This window comes from Triturus cristatus, chromosome 2_2 (assembly GCF_964204655.1).
Source record: "Triturus cristatus chromosome 2_2, aTriCri1.1, whole genome shotgun sequence".
In the NCBI taxonomy this organism is placed as follows: Eukaryota; Metazoa; Chordata; class Amphibia; order Caudata; family Salamandridae; genus Triturus; species Triturus cristatus.
In genome coordinates this window covers 711699486-711718100 of record NC_140582.1, presented here as the reverse complement: position 1 = coordinate 711718100, position 18615 = coordinate 711699486, and the positions used below count along the sequence as shown (strand labels likewise).

General features: G+C 42.7%; 1 protein-coding gene across 6 annotated transcripts in view; it reads left to right on the top strand.

The window, feature by feature from the left end:
- ACSL1 (acyl-CoA synthetase long chain family member 1) overlaps positions 1-18615 on the top strand; it is a 479125-nt gene that overhangs the window by 409766 nt on the left and 50744 nt on the right. For all 6 annotated transcript variants that reach the window (XM_085641919.1, XM_085641924.1, XM_085641925.1 and 3 more), the window contains exon 18: positions 3936-4079. In XM_085641919.1, the coding sequence (XP_085498045.1) occupies positions 3936-4079 (144 nt within the window). The remainder of the gene's footprint in view (positions 1-3935; positions 4080-18615) is intronic.

Below are 18615 nucleotides of genomic sequence, written 5' to 3'. Positions count from 1 at the left end.
TGAATCCTTCCCTAAAGTCATCCAGTTGGCATATTCATAATTGTGTCGGTACACTAATGGTTGGCTTTACTATAAGAAGACAGTGGTGGCTGCGGTCTTTCCGTGCCTTTTGTGCAAGACCAGTAGATGTAGCCTTTCAAATAAATAGTACAGACTGAAGAGGCTACCAGTGTTGTATCAACTAAGACCCATTGGAGATAAGATATGAATGGATAAGAAGCTTTTAACATAGGTTCACCAACACTGGATCTTTCATACAATCACATTCTTAAATTATTCCCTATCCTCGAGCTGTGAGTTGCACTGTAACATTTATGTAGCAGTACAATGAATTGTCCTTTGGAAAAAATATGGAAGCCATGCACTTCAGCCCACATGTTAAAAAAAAAAAATAGAAAAAACTTTAGCCAATGAGGTGAAGGTGCACTAAAATCCACTCCTAGAGGAGGCTTCCATAGCACAACATTCAGCAAAAAACTGTACCGGTTAAGTCTTTCAAGGTGCAAAAAAAAAAATAATCGATGACTAACTCGGATATTTGTCTTGAGTCTGACAGCTTTTAAGGTGCTGTTCACTCTAAATCCCCTGTCAATAGTTTTACCATTGTCCACTTCTTCATCGGCCACAGTCCCAACAAAGTGCCTATTCACAATTCCATCGTCTATGACACTTCCTCTCTCGACAGCAAAATCCATGCAAGACGGCAAAACCTTAGTTAGGTGCGCACCCACTGTAATCCAAAGAGCCACCATCCGACTAAGCCACTGTTGAAAACCCCAGTGTCCCAACAGTTGCTAGTTTTAGCTCCTGAAGACCCCTCGCCCAGTAAGGTTTTGCAACATATGCCTACAAAATGTTTGGACACAGGGATAGTCAGAAGGATGACCTGTTCTGAGAATCTACCAGTCTGAAGCAGCTGCATGTAAAGTGTCAAAATTAAAGATGGTGCGGCAGAGGTACTAACCAGAGAAGGAGGAATCTCGCGGGGGAGGGGGGGTGCGATCACCCCTATTAAAGCACAATTACGATGTATACTATAAGGAATTTTCTCACCAGTAACCACAGATGCTTGGGGGATTGGTTGCCCTGCTGGGCGATAGCCATAGAACGATGCAAGATTAATATAATAGCTTTCCTCCAAGATATGCTTGCCAAGAAGGTCCATCACAACCTATTCCACATCGATTTCACCAGGAACCACCAGAGCCATCTGCACCACAGACTCCAAAGCCACTTTAACCGCCTCCTTCACCACCAAAATTTTTGGTGAACCTCCATCTCCCACCACAAACTTCTGATCTTGTGACGGACTGTTTCAACCACATCCATATCGGAAAGGGTGAGCTAGAATATCCACAACAAGCAGATGAATACATAGAATCCACATCAGCGAAATGCATTCCACCTCATGCAGAGTCCTCACCTGAGGACATTGCTTCCATGCTTGTCCTCCAGTGAATGAAAACAGGCAGTTTCAGTTACTTGATCATGTCATGGAATCGGCCTGTTTTCTCTACAGATTTAAGGAGGCACCTAGAAAGTCAGTTGAATAAATGTTTAGAACTAACCACATCTAGCAAGAAGGTAAATTTGGCAACCACTAGGCTCTGTTGGACCTAGGCCTTATAAAAAGGACAGAGCCCTTGACAACACACTTCTGCCGCACTGGACTCCCGAAAGCAGATTATGGTGGACCAAGCCGCACACCACTATTTGAGAAACCCATGTAGAGCCCTGCCAGATAGGGAAGGTAGGAGGATGAGTAAACTTTGGTTGGAGTTTTTCTACGCTTGCTGCAACCTCAATTAGAATTGCTGATTTTCTGGCTGTAGTCTCTCTGTGACCACAAAATGTGGGCATACCTGGCCCAATAGCTTGATGGTTCTTAAAGAATATAGAGAAAGCTCTGATGATCCTGCACAAAGGGGAGAAGACATCAGCTGCTATGATCGACACCATCATAGACCTGGCCAGCACCCTTGTTTGGCAAATGACAGGGGCATTGGTTTAGGACTTGGTTGACTGCACTTCTCTTCCTACTGGCTGGAGGTGCAGCATTGGATCTTAAATATGCTTTATCGCTGGTGACCACCTCATCACGAAGCATGTCGATGATTCCTTCAAGTTCAACACACTCTCTTCCTTGGAGTCCTGCAATACGGTTGGTATGTCCTCTTTCCTGGTGCAAGGGATAGAGGTTTTCCATACATCAGGGGCAGTTTCCAACCATACGGTCCACTGCAGCAATAACCTCTGTCAACTCCTTTTTATAGACCGCTATACTGTCCTTCTCCATCAAACGGACGTTTTACTCCTATTCCATACAGAAACCCAAGACGTTTTCCGGCCAGGGCATGCAACAGAACTCTTTGCCAACAGTGACATGCAGCTAGTCTCCTTGTCCTGACCCCAGTACATGCCCCGCTGATTCCCGTGGATGGCAGAATCTCTGCCTTAGTTGGTGCCGGACCTGGTAAGATATGGTCCTAACCTGGAATGTACCCAAATACTGCTGCTTTTTTCACTGTAGAAGACTACTCTACCAAGTACAGCCCTTACAGGCAGAGATGATGTCCATATTTCACCTGCAAGGTCCCAGCAGTGCAAGGGATTGTATTCCAGTTTCTTTCTGGTGAGGAACAAAATCGTGCAATAGTGGTGATCTATTTCATACCTTCACAATCTCCATGAATGTCTGAAAAAGCAGACCTTCATGATATTATTAGTCCTCCATGATGCTTCACTATACCCATCCAGCCCAAGCATCACTGGTAACAAGTTGTAGATGGCTGGGTACCACTATCAATTCAAAGTGCTACCCTTTAGCCTCAAGTTGGCATCAAGAATACTCTGTCTATGGTCCCAGCAGCAGCCTTCCTGTAATGCCTCAATTATTTGGCAAAGGGAAGATCCTTGGCAAGCTCTAACAGAGCCACAATGTATCACACAATTATTCTCTAAACCGGGACTTTTGCTCAATGTGGCGAAGTCTCATCAACAGCCCTTGAATACTTTCCAGTTACTTGGCGCAGTCTTGTACACTAGGGATGCCAAAAACTTCCCATCAGAAGAAAGGGTCTTTGGTCTTCAGTTAATTTCCCACCAGATAAGAAATGTAGCACACTTGTCTCCCTTTTCAAATTACTGCTAGGCATGTAATCCTGCATTTTGTCGATACTGCATTGTAGTGTGAAGCTACACCCTAGCAAGAGAAATTAGATTCTTAATGAATCCAGTTATTAATATCCTTAAACGGGATTCAAGTCAGACTGGATCAAAGAAGCTTTAAACTGGTGGCTGAATCCAGACCATATGGCTCAAGGCATACTCTTCCACTCTCAACCTGCTCGATTTGTAATAACAGATGTGTCCTTAGAAGGATGCGGCACCAAATTTCAAAAATTGCAGGCAAAACCCCACTGGTCAGCCCAGAAAGGGCCTCCTTGTAAACATGCTAGAATTCAGGGCAGTCAATAAGGACCCACTGTCCTGCTACCTAAGTCGGAGTTCCTCAGTGCTAGTCAGAATGTACAATGACTGCAATGTTTTTTATAAGCAGGTAGGGCGTCACAAAATCCCATGAACTTTCAGAAGAGACATCTTATTTGGCTCTATTCTTAGTCTTATGATCCCAATTGCAATAATGGTCACAGAATGATTTCACATAAGACACATTTCCTCAGATATCTGGGTCTAATTCTATGCCAGCATATCTGCAATTCAGAGTAACTATTGTAGGAAAAGGTTTTATTTGCATGTCCAAAACTGACATGAGTATTTTATGGCAGTAGCCTAAATCTCTTGTTCAGAATTACTGACATTTTTAAAGGGTGGCTTCTGGTTTTCTGTCTTGTCCTGAATAAGTACTTGTATACTGTAGAACTGCTGCTTTTGTTTTATGGAGAGCTTTTAAATTATTTTCTTTTGTCTCCCAGAATGGAACATTGAAGATTATTGATAGACGAAAACACATATTCAAGCTGGCTCAGGGAGAATACATTGCACCAGAGAAAATTGAAATCATATACCAACGAAGTGAGCCGGTGGCTCAGGTATTTGTTCATGGGGAAAGCCTACAGGTAGATATATATTTTTTTATTATATGGAATTCTATTTCTATTACAGATGTGGTGTTTTTTATGATCTATATCCATGTAAGACAAAATGCTGTCTCCATCAATTCTTTTTTTAGAAGAATTTCGACCTTCGCAAATTAGATGGTTTAAATAGTTAAGCTTATTCTTGAGTATATTCAATTTTGTTCCATCTATCCATCCCCTATATTCTGTGAGTGCTATACCTAGGTCACCATCGCTTAGCACTGTAAATTGCTTTTTCAAGGCTACTATAAATCAGACTTTTACAAAAGGTGTGCATATAATTACTTTCATGTGCAGCCACTCACCTTGCAGCACTCACCTGTGCCACAGTGCCTCTATTTCCACCCCTGTGTGTGCAGCCTATTGACAGTTTGGGTGTGCAAGAGAAAATGCACCCTGTTCTAGTTCTGTGATCAACTTTATTCCCTCGATTCTGAACTGAACACATGCATTTCATGGCTTTCTTTGGGGTTGCTAAGATGTGAATGTTTTTTAGGGTGTGGAGGGAGGCTTGATGTGGTGAACCATTTGAGGATGCATGCTGATCCTTAAAGTTGATTCAAGTTTACTCTGTTGGAGACCAGCAACACAGTGTGTGTGTGTGTGTGTGTGTGTAGATTAATTTTCACTGATAAAACCAAAAGTTACAGGGATGTTACGGTTGGGTTCAGATTTTACACCCACAAAACCACTGAAATTCACCAGTTAGTTATTTCAAGTAACTATAACTCGAGCCCTACAATAGCTAACTTGTGCCCCCGCCATTCAGTTTTCTCATCAATGATTTCACTGCAACATTTGCAGTGATATTATCAATGATGTCATCATAGAAGAGGTCATGATTGAGTAATATGTGGAGTAATTAGTAATGCATTGCGAGGGCGCGAGTTATAGTTCCCTTTGGGGCAAGAGTTATAGTTACTTGAACTATACCTGATGAATTCCAGTGGGTTTGTGAGTGTAAAATCTGAACCCAACTAGAACGTTCCTGCAACCTTTGGTTTATTCAGTGGATTTCTAAGTTTTTAATGATATTTCTGAACTATAACGTCCCTGTAACATTTGATTTCTTTTTTTGTGTGAATTTCAGTTTTTAAATATAAATTGTACTAAAATTCAACCCATAAGTTAAGTTTACTAATATACATTTTCACATGTTTATAAATGCATTTTATTCACATTTTTCCTATTATATATTTTAAAACTAAAAATTAAGGTATGGTTATGTATGTAGTGTTTCTATAAATGCAATGCACCAAGTATTACTTTTTTTTAGTCATTTCAATTGATGGTTCTACGGATCCATTTCCAACCAGAGGCACACATGAAATACTAAAACACATTTAATACAAACATTCTATTGCAATTTCTGTAAGTGTATCCCTGTGTGTGTGAGTGGCAGTATGGGTGTGTGAGTGGTTGTATGGGGGGGTCGGAGTGGTTTTGTGGGGGTATTATTAGTGGTTGTGTTGAGGAAATGTGAATTTTGTGATCAGTTATGTCCCCTATCGTAGACCCCAACGGCTCCATGTGCATGCTATAAGTACATGTATGTTCCCTCCTGCTCCAGTTTTGAAGACGCAAATATATGTGTGTCCACCGTCAACATGTCCTCTTTCAGATCCGCCATGAATGGGTCAGATATTCCATTCCTAAGTATGAAAGGCCACCGACTTTATATGGTTCACTTTCCACATTTTACAGATTCAGGCGAGTAGGCCCGAATTCTGTCATCAAGCCTTTTCCTGCCTTCTGCCTCTGAAAGCTCCAGTCTGAGCCCGCATCTGTGACCATGAACTTTGTCTTACTCCCTGCGCGGCTAACGGTGCCTGATCCAGCCTATCGCATGCCAAAAACTGTATTTCACCTTCGAGATTATCTCCTTCGCTCCTCATCCGATGCATTCCTGTCTAGTAGTTTAGGTAAACATTCTTCCAGCTCCCGTGCAAAGGGCCAGGCCTCGCTGCCCTCATGCAAATAACTCATAGCCCCGTTACCATGGAATATTCCTACCCCCTCGCATCTAGTGTAGACACTTGGACGCTTGTACACGCACTAACAGTCAGTATAGTCAGTATAGAATAAGATTCTATCCTAAAGAGACCTTTCCTTTTGGATAACAGTTCTTTAAACATAGGATATTAGATATGATTTGGAATTAGGTTGACATTACCCCAGACTTCTGTCTCCACATGTAGAGCTAAATGTCAAGTCCCCTTCACCCTCTAGTTACACGTCGATCACACGTCATGCGGCTGCGTGCGCATCCTTGCCAAGCATTTCTGCTGACATTGCAGGATTCTTTTATGGATCCACCCACTTGTGATATCATGTTTAGTGACGTTTATTAAATTACGCCCTCTATTAGCTACGTATGCACCTTTTATCAGCTGTTACGCCTCTTGCATCTGCTTTACTGTAATGTATTTTCTATAAAACTGCCTATTTGTCAATAATATACGCTCCCTTCCTTCCTGAACTTTCGTGGTGATGGAACAGAAGGCCCACAATTCGAATTGTCTTCCTTTGTATAGGAATAAAGCCTTTTAAAAACCTCTAATACCACGGATTCTGCCTCTTATATTTACTGAGTTATTCTTGATAGATTTTACCGCATAAAAAATAGTACCGGTAACGAAATATTTACCACATAAATTGGCGCCCGAATAGGGACACTTTCTCATCTCACGCGCCGGCGGTGCGTTGCAGGCCCGGTCTCCTGCCACAGCTGAACGGACAACAAAAACGCGTATCTACAGGATTTCCTGTGTCTCCTTCCGGCCAAGCGGGGACGACTGAGGCTGCGATCAACACCCAGACGAGGCGGTGAGAAGTGCGAAGTATCCCGACCAGAGCCTAGCTGAGAGAGCAAGATCCGAGGTATACAGAGACCCGCCAGGTTCCGAAGTTCCGAGTCCAGTCGAGTCGAATCCAGTCCGGTCCAGTTTCAAGTTCCGTTCCGAGGCCTTCTGTTCCGAGCTACCCGGTGAGTACCATTACCGGGGAGGCATTTAACGTGCACATAGTCTGTGCCGGTCAAGACGGGTTTGGGTACACAAATCCGGTCTGCACTGTTCTAGCAGTGTATCTGTACTGTTTAGCAGTATATATAGTATGTTTTGCATATAAATAAGTATCATCTAGTGTCAGTATTATGTCAGTAACCAGTTTTCTATTAGTTAGTATTGTTCGTAAAACTGTTAAACGTTAAATGTTTTAATTACGTTCTATATATTGTGGTGTGAATGACTGTTCATTATTGTGTTTTCTGTATAAAGTGTGTTCTAGTAATAAGGTCTGAAAATGCCGCTCTTTTCGAAACTAAGACAGATCAAAACTAGAAAAGGTGTACTCGAAGAAGCCGTTCCCATTCCACCTAGGGATACTCCAGGATATTTCATGTATCATAAGCATGGTCTAGATGCCGTATTATTTCTTGATTTATGGGTAGATTACACCAAAGAATTACCAGAGAGTCAGAGATGGCCCGCAGCGGGGACCTGGGATGCAGATTGCATCATGAGAGTAGAAGAAGAATTATGGAAAAAGAAAGCCAGACAGTCACAGAAAGATGCCATTGAATTATGGCGTAAAGAATCATATAGACGTACAGAAAAAGCACTTAGACAGGAAGATAAGAGTAAGGAGAATTCAAATAAAGTCCGAGAAAATCTATTACTTGAGGAAGGTACTCGAGTAAACTCAGAGCAAGTAGATAGACAAACGCCCTTATGAATGGTATGTATCCACTTCTGGCCGAAGGGTTACCTAAGGCTACTCCAGAAATACCAAAAGACTTGCCAACTCCATTGTTTCCGATAAAAGCACATCCCAAGGGGCATCCCAGAACCGCAGAAGATGTTTTCCTTTCCCGCTATTTAGATGACGCAGCTCCCGAGTATGCGAATACCGCACCACATCGACCGCTTGCCGATGATGCTCATCGCCAAGAACATTCGTCTGTACCTCCGCAACAACACGCTTCGACACACATTCAGACAAGCACATCTGTTTCTACAGCTTTTCCCGCAACGACGGTTGCTGTCTCACCCTCAACAAATCCTTTCACGTCCAGCACTCCAGACGGTGCTACAGGAGGTACGACAGACATTTTTTCTACGCCACCTAGAGGAAATAAATTTTCCCTTAGAGAATTAGCACACCAACGTACGCCCAAACTAGCCACTCCCGACATGCTTAAGGAACTTCTAGTAGATTGTAGATATGATCCTGTGCCCGGTAAACGGGACGAAATGCTGCTGTCATCATTACGTATTAGACGAGCTGCAATATATTTAACGAAGTTACCAGGAATGAATACACATTTAGAAAATATATATCACTTTGTCCAGTCAGGGCGAGGCCCTGAAAGTATTAGCAGAGCCATGGAGTACCAGAAAGCGGAGGTACAGGGACAACTGTTACGTTTCCTCAAACTGTGTAATCAGAAATCAAGACCGGCCTGGGGTAAATCCGGAAGAAATGCAAACACTGGTCACTTGGGGTCGGAATATATCAGAAGGAAGACATGATAAACAGTTATGTATAGTAGCTATGTACCGAAAGATCCGCAAAGAGGTAGAACGAATACACGAAGAAAGATTAGAGGTAGACGCCGCTGATCTAAACAGAGAGGAGGAGGAGCAAGAATCAGAGCAAGTAGACACGATAGCTTATGTAGGTAAAGGAAGACCCCATAATAATACCAGAGGTTTTAACGACCCAATACGTCCAGAATATAATAGACATTTTCCAAACCCTATGCTAAATACAAAATCCCCTGAACACCTATTCCAAACCGCTGATAAATTACTCCGAGATCGAAGAGGGTACCACGTGCTCGATTCCATGGACGAACAAGAATTAGTCAGGTCAGCAGTACAATGGGCTGACAGTCCCGGCGAATACAATGATGATTTACTTACACACACGTTTCTGAATCTAGACCCATATGAACAGCGTTTAGCTAGTATATACATGATTCAACACCTCCTTATATTATATAAAAGCCAACACTCTGATCCAGGACCCTTACCTGACATATTGACAGAACTACTCACCAACATATGGAGAGGGTCAGGTACTGATTTGATTAAGGAAATACTAGAATCCCGAAATCAATATTTAAATTTCGTATGCCCAGAACACGTTCCAGTTCCCATAATGGGAAGAAAAATGTATCACATAGATAGACAGAACCCGTTACGCGAAGTGCACCCGATCAGAGGTGCCGGCGATAATTTCACACGCGTGTTTGTGTACACGCCTATAACTAAACTGGAATTATTAGAAATGAAGAAAGTAGTACCCAGTCATGACAAAGATCCAGCAGGTTTCCACCGTGAGATAAAAGACATGTTACTCATGGGAGAGTATACCTACCCCGATATTATGAAAATATTAAAAGTCCTATTACCCGCAGGTGTTTATGAAAAACTCAAAGAAAAAGAATGGGAGGTAGGAGACCAAAAGATAGATTGGACAGCATTAGAAAACGAAGAAAAGGCCCGAGCTGCAGGAGCAGGGCTTGGGGAAAAGACTACAGCATTAGCAGGATTACTAATACAGGTACTGCCACGTTTATTAACTACGAAAAAGGAAGACTGGGGTGCAATCTCAGCCTGTAAACAAAAACCAGATGAAGACACTAGTGATTTCTATTCCCGATTTGAAAAATGTTTCAGTATAAATAGTGGTATAAAAGCTAGTAGTGAGTCATACCCACATCTGTTTGTGACAAAATTAGTTGAAAATTCTCTGCTACAAGTCAAGAATAGAGTATTGAAATTCGAAAGTACCTGGCAAGGTAATACCCCATCACAGATGTTACAGATGTTACAATATCATCACAATAGAATTAGAGAAGAACAAGAACACGAACAAAGACGTATGAAAGATACAAAAATGAAAATGCTTGTTGCACAGTCAGTTCCAGCCGATAGTCATCAAAAGGGAGATTCCGCAGGCCCTGCGAAAGGGACATGCAACTATTGTAAACAACCAGGTCATTATATACACGATTGTCCAGTACTGAAACATAATATTGCTACAGGTAGAACACATGAGAGACCACGTCCACCCAGACAGGATCAGAATCAACAACCGACGCCTCAGCAGGCACAATCTAGGTTAGCTCCGCAACAATTAGCTCCGCAACAGGCAGCTCCACAACAGATCGTAGTACCACCACAAGCGCAGCCTACTGCTGCTACTCAAGCAACAACACAACAAATGTATCAGTATGCACAAACAGATTATCCCGATTATCAGCGATACTCATGAGATAGCCTAGAGAGGGAAGTTGGCTTACCCCTTATTGAGGTTCCTGTAGACCAAGAGGGACCTTATGTCCATAGCGAATTATTAGGGGAAGACAGAAAGTTTTTACTTGATACAGGGGCAAGCAGAACAACTATAAGACGTAGTGAAGTTCCAGGGGCACCCCTCTCAGGCTCACAGAATATTTCCCTTGGATTCTCAGGAAAACCTATAATTAATGACGTAACACAACCTCTTGCACTCACAGTAGGTCCATTGACACGTACTACAGATTTATTGCTTACTAAATCATGTCCGGAAAACTTGTTAGGTATAAAAACATTGAAAGCTCTAGGAGCCATAATATGTTGTTCTCCGGAAGGAGTACGACTATTTTTACGTGACTTTAAAGGTCACTACGTGTCCAGAGACATGGATCACCGACTGCAGAATTTACCTACACATTTATGGGCACAAGGCCCCACTGATGTTGGTTGCATGAACATTACACCATATCGAGTTACATTGAAAACAGGAATAGTACTACCACGAATGCGACAATACAAGTTACCACCAGATGCTGTAGTGGCTTTACTGCAAATCATTGACGAGCTCATTGCACAAGGAGTGGTTGTCGAAACTGACTCCAATGTATGTAATTCTCCGATAATTCCGATTCTTAAAAGAACGGATCCAAAAGCTCCACCAGTATATCGATTAGTTATTGATCTGCGCGAATTAAATAAATGTATTGTGCCACAATACCCCGTGGTCCCAGATATCTCTTCGTTACTCACAGCTATTGACTCAGAAGCAACGTTCTTCACTGTAATTGATCTCAAGAATGCTTTCTTTAGTGTCCCAATTGATCCGGAAAGTCAATATTTATTCGGATTTAGTTTGAATGGACGAAGTTTTAAATTCACACGCGCACCTCAAGGATTTACAGAAAGCCCCAGCATCTATAGCCAAGCACTGAAACGAGAACTTGACAGTATCCACATGCCATTTAACACTGCCTTGCTTCAATATGTCGATGATCTGCTGATCACCGCCCGAAGCGAACCTGAATGTGAAAAAGCGTCACTGACGGTTTTAAAATTTTTGGCTGACAAGGGGCACAAGGTGTCCCCTTCTAAGCTGCAATTCTGTGTCCAGCGAGTTGTTTACCTTGGGCACTCGCTGTCCAAGGAGGGAAGGCAGCTTACATCCGACCGCATCCAGTTAATCGCTAACATGCCACCACCCAAGACACAAAAGGAGGTGCGGGCTTTTATAGGCCTCACTTCATACTGTAGGCAGTGGATCCCTCAATATGCATTTCTAGCAAAACCACTCATCCAGTTGACAACACAGGAGGCAGCCACATCGACTGTCCTCCCTTGGACTCCAGAACATACACACGCCTTTGAAAGCTTAAAGAAAGCTTTATGCCAAGCACCAGTCCTAGCAACACCATGTTACAGTAAACAGTTTACACTCTTCGTTACAGAACGCGAAGGTACTGCTTTGTCAGTACTTACTCAGGAACAAGCAGGATCACATAAACCATGTGCTTATTTCTCTAGTACATTAGATCCAGTAGCTCAGGCACTTCCAGCGTGCCTGAAATCAGTGGCAGCAACAGCTTTAGCAATCAGACAAAGCGATGCCATAGTGTTAGGACACCAACTGACAGTACAAGTACCACACGCAGTAGAGGTTCTCTTGAACCGCACACAAACACAACACTTGACTATAGCGAGACTCACCGGTTACGAATTAACACTGTTTCAGCCACATATAGAAATCAGACGTTGTAATACGTTAAATCCTGCCACACTGTTACCAGTGAGCGGAACAGATCCATTGGCACATGATTGTGTCGAAGTCATTACTATCACGACGAAACCCAGACAAGACTTGACAGACATCCCTTTGTCAGATCCGGACTTGACATTGTATGTAGATGGGTCATGTATGAGAACAAATACAGGAGAGCTAGTGGCCGCTTACGCAGTCACAACAGACACTGAAGTCATTGAAACAAATTGTATTAACACTTTGTCAGCTCAAGCAGCAGAGCTCACCGCTCTGACACAAGCCTGTATTCAAGCCACAAATAAAAAAGTCAACATATACACAGATTCACGTTATGCCTTTGGAGTTGTCCATGACTTCGGCGTACTGTGGCGAGAGAGAGGTTATTTAACTTCTCACGGTGCCCACATTCAACACGGACCCCTCATTCAAGCCCTATTAGACGCGATTCATCTACCTACTGCAATATCGATTATGAAATGCAAAGCCCACACAAAAGTTACCGATATCATTTCTCAGGGTAATGACCTAGCTGACAGAACAGCTAAACCGACTGCTCAGAATCAGACTCACACAACTGACATGACAAAGACAATAGTTCCGACACCAACACATTGCATGACAGTTAAGGATCCCGCCCTTGATGTAATTGATATACAGACACACGCTACACCAGAAGAAATAAAGAAATGGACTGAATTAGGAGGGATCCAAACAGATCAGGGATGGATGACGAAGGAAAAATCTATATGGTTTCTTCCCGACTCAATGGTCCAAGTCATCATTAACACTATACATAGTCCAGCGCACCTAGGAGAAAAAGCTATGCTAGACAGCATTCAACACATTTGGTTCAACAAACATTTACGAGCCGCAGCTAAACAAAAAGTTCGTACCTGTATGATATGTTGTCAGTTTAATCCAGGTAAAAGCATCCCCGTAGAACAGGGTGGATTCCAAACTCCCGATCATGCTTTTGAAGTCCTCCAGATGGATTATATCCAGATGGAACGATGTCGAGGATTCAAATATGTTCTCGTAGTTGTCTGTGCTCTTTCCCGTTGGACAGAAGCATACCCGGTTTCAGATTACACTGCCCCGACTACTGCCAAACAGTTAGTTCGAGAATTCTTCCCACGGTACGGTTTACCACGTGTTGTCTATTCAGATAACGGCCAGCCGTTCTCATCCGAACTAATGAAACATGTTTCCCTTTTGTTAGGGTATCAATGGAAATTTCACTGTGTCCGACATCCCGAGGCAGCAGGTCTCGTAGAACGCCATAATCAAACTCTGAAAATTAGATTGTCCAAAATATGTAGAGAAAAAGGAGTTGATTGGATAGTAGCCTTACCAGTTGCGCTCTTTTACATGAGAATGGTAGCACATTCTCGAACAGGGCTATCCCCGTATGAGGTGATCTTCGGTAGACCACCAAATATGTGGGGGACGCCTATACCTCGTAAAATCACTGACGTTGACTGTAATATGCTGACAGATTACCTGGCTTCCTTGATGTCTGCACTACAATCTTGTCGTTCACAGGTATCCGCAGCTTTTCCCGACAATACTGAGGTGAAGCCCCATGACGTGGTTCCTGGGGACTTGGTGCTGGTCAGGAACTTTGACCGGAAGACCCAACTGGATCCTAGGTGGAAGTCACCGAAGTTAGTTTTACTTACCACAAGGACAGCCGTGAAAATCGAGGGAAGAAAAGGATGGTTGCACTCGAGTCATATCAAGAAATTTTATGGACTACCATCCAATATAGAGACTAAACCCTGTATTTCCTCAAAGACAGACTCAAAGCTCCCCTTGGTTGAGCAATCGAACTCAGAAATCTATAAACTAAAATTGAGGTCTAATAAGTCAGACAATTTGATTGTTTAAGTCCTCTCCAAGGTGAATCGGTTGAATTTGTCTCTGACATGTATCCCCTGGACCGGAATAGAGAAAGAAATAGTCAAATGCTGCTCAAGAAGCAAGCGTATTGTAAATCATTTCGTAGTCATTGTACAGTAACATTATTAATTTTGTTTTTTCTAAGTCTTTTGATCATCATTGTCCGCATCCTATTGCACATGTATTACCCTATTCCTAAGCATGCTTATAATATAACTGCAGAACATTCTTTTAGTGAATTACCTCCACATGAATTGTCTTATAGATTTGCGCTGCGCAATAACACTTTCATTAGTATGTTACATCATTCCCATCAAACCAGCAATGCCACAAATTGTTGGATATGTGGCCAACTCCCTCCCTATCAGAACTATAAGGGAATTTTGCCCCTCTTTCCCTATCCGTTCACACACAATGGCTCCTGTGGAGCATGGTTTAGTTTGATTAATTCCCTGGATTCAAATTCCGCGGTTTATCAAGACAACTGGGTATGGGGCAACCTGAACTTAGTTTTGCTTAAAGTCTGCTACCCTAACAAGGAGGGACTTCCCAAAAGAACAGGAACTGATCTAGAAAATGAAGTATATGGATTAGGTAACTTTACACTTAACCTCATGATCCTGAACGTTGAATCTGAAGCTACACCAATCTTGCCCGCCATGTCAGTATTCCCAGTAAAGGGGGAATTATGTATAAAAAAGAATGGCTCCATACACATGGGCCATAGTAAATGCACCACTGTAATAAAATTCAGTGATCAAGGCAAGTCTACATTTAGAGCTTCTCGTCATTCCTACTTTATATGTGGCCAGACCGCATATATACGTCTACCTTTAGATTGGGATGGTACCTGTTACATAGCATTCCTTCTACCACCTGTTTTCTTAGCTCCTCCTGATTATCATAGAAATACCCATTTAGTACACAATAGACAGCAGAGAGATCTCCCAATTGTCGATTACACTGAAACAGCATGGGAGAAATACACAGATTTCAATAAAGGTTTCTTTCCCTATATAGGTACAGTCACTAATAGTAAGCTGATCCGTAGATTAACCAGAACCCTTGAAGCCGTAGTGAACGAAACTATTTCCGCCTTAGGCAATTTAACAGAAGAACAGTCTGCTATGAGGATTGTTGTGCTTCAAAACCGTCTTGTCCTTCACGTCATCCTGGCCGATAGGGGCGGAGCTTGTAAGGTCATCGGATCGAGTTGCTGCATTTTCATCCCAGAAAATTCGCCGTCAGTATATAAAGCCATAACTCGCCTTCATAAGATTGTAAGCCAGATACATCAGAATCCAGGCACCTGGACTTGGTCCGGTTGGTTCTGGAGCGTGTTGTCAGCCTGGGGATGGAGAATCCTATCCTTCCTAGGTATTGGCTTTCTCATACTATTCAGTTGCTGCTTATGTCTACAATGTGGGCCAGCGATTTGTGGTCTGTGTGCCACTTCGTGTATCCCACATCCAAGTATTCGTTCGAGATCCCGGAAGAAGAAAGAAGAACAAATGATACTATATGAACAGATCGATGGATTGATGAAGATCGATATCTCCTAAGGGTCCGAAGGGGACAAGGAGGGAATGAGGAAATGTGAATTTTGTGATCAGTTATGTCCCCTATCGTAGACCCCAACGGCTCCATGTGCATGCTATAAGTACATGTATGTTCCCTCCTGCTCCAGTTTTGAAGACGCAAATATATGTGTGTCCACCGTCAACATGTCCTCTTTCAGATCCGCCATGAATGGGTCAGATATTCCATTCCTAAGTATGAAAGGCCACCAACTTTATATGGTTCACTTTCCACATTTTACAGATTCAGGCGAGTAGGCCCGAATTCTGTCATCAAGCCTTTTCCTGCCTTCTGCCTCTGAAAGCTCCAGTCTGAGCCCGCATCTGTGACCATGAACTTTGTCTTACTCCCTGCGCGGCTAACGGTGCCTGATCCAGCCTATCGCATGCCAAAAACTGTATTTCACCTTCGAGATTATCTCCTTCGCTCCTCATCCGATGCATTCCTGTCTAGTAGTTTAGGTAAACATTCTTCCAGCTCCCGTGCAAAGGGCCAGGCCTCGCTGCCCTCATGCAAATAACTCATAGCCCCGTTACCATGGAATATTCCTACCCCCTCGCATCTAGTGTAGACACTTAGACGCTTGTACACGCACTAACAGTCAGTATAGTCAGTATAGAATAAGATTCTATCCTAAAGAGACCTTTCCTTTTGGATAACACAGTTCTTTAAACATAGGATATTAGATATGATTTGGAATTAGGTTGACATAACCCCAGACTTCTGTCTCCACATGTAGAGCTAAATGTCAAGTCCCCTTCACCCTCTAGTTACACGTCGATCACACGTCATGCGGCTGCGTGCGCATCCTTGCCAAGCATTTCTGCTGACATTGCAGGATTCTTTTATGGATCCACCCACTTGTGATATCATGTTTAGTGACGTTTATTAAATTACGCCCTCTATTAGCTACGTATGCACCTTTTATCAGCTGTTACGCCTCTTGCATCTGCTTTACTGTAATGTATTTTCTATAAAACTGCCTATTTGTCAATAATATACGCTCCCTTCCTTCCTGAACTTTCGTGGTGATGGAACAGAAGGCCCACAATTCGAATTGTCTTCCTTTGTATAGGAATAAAGCCTTTTAAAAACCTCTAATACCACGGATTCTGCCTCTTATATTTACTGAGTTATTCTTGATAGATTTTACCGCATAAAAAATAGTACCGGTAACGAAATATTTACCTGGTGTGTGAATGGCTCTGAGTGGGAGGCTGTGTGGGTCTGCTAGTATTTTCATGGATGCGTGAGTGGCTGGCTGGGGTCTGTGAATTGGTGTGAGTGGTTTTGTGGGTCTGCGAGTGGGTGTCTGTGTGAGAGTATGTGTTTGTAATTTGGGTCTGGATCTGCAGCGGAATACACAGGAGGTTGCGCTGAGGGCCGCCGGATTTGTTGACCCTTGCGTGCTAAAGATTTGGGGACAATTTCTTGGCTATTGCGGGGAGGGGGCAGGGGGTGTCCCCTCACAGACCCCTCAATCAGTCACATGGGGCCAGGGTGCCTCTACTCCTACCCGTTCTATCACTTTAAAATGTTGTTTTCCCCCTGGGAACCGAGTCCCAGTGCACAAAATGGTGGCTGCAATGTTACTCTTAGTCAGGCAATAATGGCATTGGTGTTGGCGCATGGCTCCACTGATTATCCACAGTGGATCCTTGCCTCTAGATATATTTAATTTTTTTTTATTTTGATAACTCAAACTACTGAACAGATTTTCACCAAATGCCAATAAGCACTCTTTCTGGACCAAGATCTAGCTTTCTGCCAAATTTGGTGTAATTCCGTTCAGCAGTTCGGTCTGTAGAGGAGACTAAAATCCTTATGGGAAATTGCATGGGGCAGTGTTGTCCTGAAAGCTATGATTTCAGATAGGATAAGTGATATAATATGAAAGGGCAGTGCATCGTAAAGGTGCAAGTCCTAGTTAATGTAGCATGGCTAGCAATGTCACAAAACTGTGTTCAAGGTTGCGCAAGTTATAGTAATTTGGAGGTGTATATACATTTAAGGTATCACTATGGCTTTAGGATTGTTTGTGTTTAAGTTTGGTTTGTGTAGAAATAAAGTCTTCATTATAACAAGTTTTAACCTTATGTTTTTTTTCTATTGAGTTTCAATGTTTTTTTTAATAAGATTGTTTCAAATCATAGAATGTACAATCGAGGGTAGGGTGTCATGGAGTGGGGTGTCGTGGGGTAGAGTGTCGAGTGAAACGACATAGAGTGGTACCTTCATCTTGGAATTTCAAGTTACTGCAAGGGTGCTATTTAACTTCAAATTTTGTTCAAAGCATCCGGTTAGGATTCAACCTTTTTTGTACTCTACATTGGGCAGTGCTTGTCCAAAACTTGTCTACTTTTTAGTGGCTATCTGGGTTGGTGGAGTCGGCATTTTTCCTCTTTCATCTGAAGTTCCTCATAGGAGAAGCATTGCTCAACTTGCACCCATGGCTTAAGCCTTGTCTTAGCTTTCTAGTGTTCCATTGTTGCAGGGATTCTGCACATACACAGAACTATGCACAGGAAAACATGACCTCAGTGTATAGGGGTGTACCAGACTACCACATCAGTACTCAAATCCGACTAGCTATAGTGTCTCATTCGCTCCCCTCCAAATATCACGAAGCTACAAATGATTAGACAACCCAGGACACAACACTCCTGACTCAGAGGAATCGCGGGAGCAAGATATACTCTTTCGCTCACTCACTCGTACGTGTCCACAATACGAATTGGCAGAGTCACTGAAATAGTTCAAATGTTTGTTTTAACTATTGTGCTCTACAATACAGTATAAGAGCTACTACCAGCAGCAAAATGCATAAACTCAGCACAGTTAGCATTGTAACATAACATAGAGTACAAAGGGAGGAGTCATTACATAAAGGCTGTGGGAAAAGGAACATGAGGCCTAACCACCCTCCCCTTGACTAGAAAAAGTTTATTTTATATTAAGGGAGATCTCTGGGCTTTGA